The following is a 5,013-nucleotide window of genomic DNA, read 5'->3' as shown; positions in this document are numbered from 1 at the left end:
TTTAAACATGTCAATTAAATTAAAAAATTAAATATAGTCAGTTTAAACTATTATTAGGCCAATAAAATGTTGTAATAAGCTCTAAATACTTACACATAGTAATATTTAAGTGTTTTCTCCTATTCAAATCATCTTGAAAAAAAGTTTCAAGGGTTTTTGGGTTTTCGGTAATGGTAGTCATTCTCGTGGAATTGCCCATATGGATTCGGGACCAAAAGAACAGTTCATCTTTTGAGGCCATGAACCAATCAAACCAATTTCGAATACTCTGTTCTAAGGTGAAACGTATCCCAGAGAGAGCGCTCTGCATCGATCGAAACAAACTATATTCGGACGGGGCACGGTCTGGGCTGTTAAACCGGCAATACAAAACTTCACAACCACTTCATTCTAAATGCTTTTCAACAGGTATTGCAACCTGTGGCCTAGCGTTGTCATGATGGAATATTACTGTTACACGACTGGCCAATGCTCGCTTAAAACGCCAAATATACATCAGGTAGCACCATGGATATTTGGCTTTGGTGTTGATTTGGCTGGTAGGGCTTCGAAAATGAGACATATGACAGATATGTACCTTTCAAAATGACATATAAGAAATTCGGAAATTATTAAAATCTATCCGTTTAGAAATTATAGATTTATTTTCACTTTTTTCGAAACTCCCCTACTGTACACTGTTAAATATTATGACTAAAGATAACATCTTATCTATAAATTCCAGCAAGTTTCATCCTCACATATTTTCCCTAGAATTCAGATTCATCCATTTCTTCCTACCTGAACTGGGGAAAACGGTGTGGTAATAATTCCACTTAACCTTATTTACAATATTTAACATTGCTATGTTAGCATTTAAACAGAACTGTGTTAACACAACTGGTTTGTGTCTAGGGTTATAAATTTCGAAATTTTACTACACCTTGGTAAGGGTAAATTAAATTAGTAAAACCAAATATGCTATAGTATACTGCAAAGTTAAACCTACTTTCATATTAAAACAATTAAAACTACAATTTTGTATTCGGCATAATTTAACTTAACAATTAATTTTATTATTTATTTTACGAAATTGTTTTAGTATGAACAACAGTTTCACTTTTGTTGGTTTTTCATTTCATTTTTTTTTTAATTACAATTTGCTAACATAAATATTGAACTTAACTTAAGTCATTTATTATTTATAGTGAATATCTCTTGCACTTAACTTAAAAAAAAAACTCACATTTATAAACTCCTTTATATACATATAATTAATATTATAGAATCATATAGTTTTAAAAACCAATAAGTAAGCCTTAAAACCCGGCACATTATTCCCTCCCAAACATCCGTTAAGAAACGAGGTATAAAAAATATTTATAATATTAACTATTTTCCCCATCTTTGTTCAACGCGTGAGTATCTGTATAGTATATGGGCAAAGGTTTTGACGTCAAAGTGTTGGCCATTGGCATGTTGGTGGAATTCAGTGAAACGGGTGTGCCATGGTAACATACCAAATGTACATACGTTTTCATCAAATATAATACTTAATTCAGGCTCTGTTAAGTTCCCAAGATGTTGCGAGAGTTCCTGACTCAGACGTTCCGTAAGTGATGTTCTTTCTTTTAGGAGATTTTGAATTTCTGTAGTGTGTCTTTGTTTGAAGAGATCCCGACATATTTGCGCTATAAGCGAGCGATTATTTTGTGGTCGGATTTCATAGATCTAAAAATAGTAACCAAAAAAAAAAACACAAAATGTTCATCAAACATAAATTAATATTAAATTAAATATTTTTTTTTTTATAAAATTATATATTTATTTGTGTACATACATATATACTCTTCACCAAAGTATACTTTAAGAAAAAGATTGAGAACTATTACTTTGGAATTTTTTTTTTTTTTTTAAATTAGTAAACAGAACATTTTATGAAAAATAACTAGAGTTACAAATATATTTCCAGATTTTGCTACGAGATAGAAGTGTTTTTTTTAGCTTATCGGTCATTTGTGGATCGTTTTTCTCAAATTTAAATAGCAACCAAAGCGCGTTTGTTAATTTAGGTCGTCTAATTTCAAAATTTTTGAGGGATTTATTAAGATAATACAAAAAAGTTTCATTAAAATTTCAATTCTTTTTTTTTTTTTTTGATTTCTTTTGATATCTTATACTTTCAAAGATATTTAAGTTTCAATTTGGAAATTTTCTCTGATTTAAAGGAAAACAAGTAAGAAAGTATGGTCGGTCATGCCCGACCATATAATACCCTACACTAAGTAAAAGGGCAAAACAAATTTTTCTTTTAAAATTTCAATAATTTATATTTTTGAGTGATTTTCGGAAGTGGGGTTATATGGGGGCTATGACCAATTATGGACCGATCACCATGAAATTAGGTCGTGTGATTTATGTCTATATTAAAGTTAACTATGTTGAATTTTGTGTGTTTACCAACATTTTTAAGCGATTTATGCACGTTAAAGTGATTTTCGGAAGCGGGTCTATATGGGAGCTATGACTAATTATGGACCGATCGTAACAAAATTTGGTGACATGAATTTTGTGTATATAAAACTTATTTGGAGCGGAATTTGTGGAGATACATATATAAATTAAACATTTATGACCGATAAAGTCCAATTTCGGGAGGACATTTGTATGGGGGCTAGGTGAAATAGTGGACCGATTTCAGCCAGTTTCAATAGGCTTGGTCCTTGAGCCGAAAAAATAATATGTACCAAATTTGATCGAAATATATTCAAAATTGCGACCTGTACTCTGCGCACAAGGTTTACATGGACAGCCAGCCAGCCAGCCAGCCAGACGGACGGACGGACATCGCTTAATCGACTCAGAAAGTGATTCTAAGTCGATCGGTATAATTTAAGGTGGGTGTTAGACTAATATTTTTGGGCGTTACAAACATCTGCACAAACGCATAATACCCTCCCCACTATGGTGGTGTAGGGTATAATTAGAACTAACAAACAATTTAGAACTAAACAAACTAAACAAATACTAAATCGATGTAAACATAAGTTAACAACGAGACGTAACTGTCAAAAACTTAACTCTTGCTAATTAACCTAGCCATTCTCTATATTTGTTTTATAAACTCGTGTTATTAGAAAACAATCTGTACTACAAATAATAGACAACTTTTAATATTACTAAGAGAACAATTTGTCTGGTGGCTAAGGAATTCTTATCGTTGCAAATATAAATCAATCTGATATCAAAGTTCAATTAAATGTATGTTTGCATTCAACCACAGAATCGAAACTATCAGAAATAGTTATAGAAAAAAAGTGGCCAGACTTTGAATATGTGCGAACACATAAAAACTAACAATTTCTTAATAATTATATGAGCTTTTAAATACATATTTATAAAAATAAAAAAAATATTTTACCTCTAATGAAGTTTTTTCCAATTCAGATATTGAGGAGTTGGGCAAATGCCCATTTGTTACTGATGACTTAGACGGCTTACTGATTCCATTAACACCATTCATTTGAGGCTTAATGCCATTCGAGGTTTCGTCTTTACAAACATACCAAACGGCATGATGTATATCTAAATTTTTTCGCTTCCAGCCTTTAGGGCAATTTAGCTTTTCCAAAACAGTTAAGTGAGTTTTCGATGAGTTTTTGGGATTCGTGTAACGTGTATCATAATAGCTGATGCAATTTATATTCATGTATAGGGCATAGGAAAATATACGCGTTAGTAGTTCATCGTTTACTTGTGTGTTCTCTGGACCAATGATAAGATTTAAATGTTTTGGTATTTTGTTTAAATGTTTTTTACATTGTTGCAGAAAATCGTTTTCATTCTGTTCTCGTTCTGCTTGTGAACGGCAGAGATCATATGACCACAGAGTAAAAGCAATTATACGTAAACGCAACCACAAACAAAATTCATACAGAGAGATAATGTTGTGCAGCAACTGCCACAGGAATTTATAAATGCAAGTTGTGAACTTCTCCATGTGCAAGTATTTTCTGTTTAATAAAATTGCCGGAATGTTGCTATCTTTTTTTTAAGGATTTTTAAAATTTGCCCAGGTATTGAGCAGATCAGTTCTAAGTAGTTCACTTAACCTTAGATGAGTTACAAAATAAAAAGTAAGATTGATATATTTGGTAGTTTATGGAAAACACATTACTTGTCTATCGTATTAATGAGCTTCTGTATCGACCTCTATTTTATGATATCTAACATTTTCACTAATGCTTTCTGTGTTAATTTCTTATCAATTTAACAAAATTTAAACACCAAATATCCCATTTAGCACCTATTTTTTAATAATCACTATTTTTTTTCTCTTGTTTCCCGGCTGTATCTCAATTTTTTTACTATAAATGTCAACAAGTATGACAGCTGAGTAAAAAACACACGTCAGTGCCAGTAAAGTTAATATAGCTGTTTTCTTGACAAATTAGACGGTTTTGTTACCAATTTAGCGGGGGGAAAAGTAATTCAGCTCTTAACGGGCAATTTCTTCAGTGTTGTCTAAAATTTAACATTTCTTTGAGTGGATTTATTTAGTAAATTTGTATTAAAAATTAAAACTATCATATTTATTATAATTATATAATAAACGCTATATGTGAACAAAAACAACACGTATGTGTGATTTTTTTATAGATTTTATTTTTTTCTAGTATTTCTCTATAATTTTACATTCTTCTTTTTTGTGGATTTTTTTAAAAAAAAGTATTTTTCAGAAAATTAATGTTTTTATAAAAATTCATCTGGCAATCCTGAGCTCTGCGCGATTTTTTAATGAGCAATCAAGTAATTTTTCATATTTCTTTTTAATTTTAAAAATTTGTATACCCACATAGCGAAAAGTGAAATTTAAGGAAGAAGACATTAAATATAAAATTTTGTTATAATTTTTTCACTGTAATAAAGTTCAAAATATGGGGATTAATGTATTCTTTGGTGAATGGTATATAAGATTCGGCCCAGTGGAATAGATTGCTTTTTCAATTTAAAATTAATTTAATTAATATTGGG

The 5,013-nt window shown here is 30.6% G+C and overlaps 1 protein-coding gene across 2 annotated transcripts; it reads right to left on the bottom strand.

Annotated features, from left to right (window-relative positions):
* Positions 1–1,016: 1,016 nt before the first annotated feature.
* Positions 1,017–4,358, bottom strand: Tango14 (transport and golgi organization 14). Of its 2 annotated transcripts, XM_065501660.1 has the most exons (3): positions 4,157–4,357; positions 3,401–4,091; positions 1,017–1,710 (listed from the first exon to the last, which is right to left on the bottom strand). In XM_065501660.1, exons 2-3 carry the CDS (start codon positions 3,977–3,979, stop codon positions 1,372–1,374), a joined length of 918 nt encoding a protein of 305 aa, XP_065357732.1. In that variant the 5' UTR covers positions 3,980–4,091; positions 4,157–4,357; the 3' UTR covers positions 1,017–1,371. The 2 variants fall into 2 exon arrangements, with proteins under 2 accessions (XP_065357732.1, XP_065357733.1); XM_065501661.1 differs by having other exon boundaries at positions 3,401–4,358.
* Positions 4,359–5,013: the final 655 nt, after the last annotated feature.

The sequence above is a fragment of the Calliphora vicina genome, chromosome 2 (genome assembly GCF_958450345.1).
Source record: "Calliphora vicina chromosome 2, idCalVici1.1, whole genome shotgun sequence".
In the NCBI taxonomy this organism is placed as follows: Eukaryota; Metazoa; Arthropoda; class Insecta; order Diptera; family Calliphoridae; genus Calliphora; species Calliphora vicina.
The sequence above is the reverse complement of the archived record's forward strand: the minus strand, read 5'-3'. Positions and strand labels throughout refer to the sequence as shown.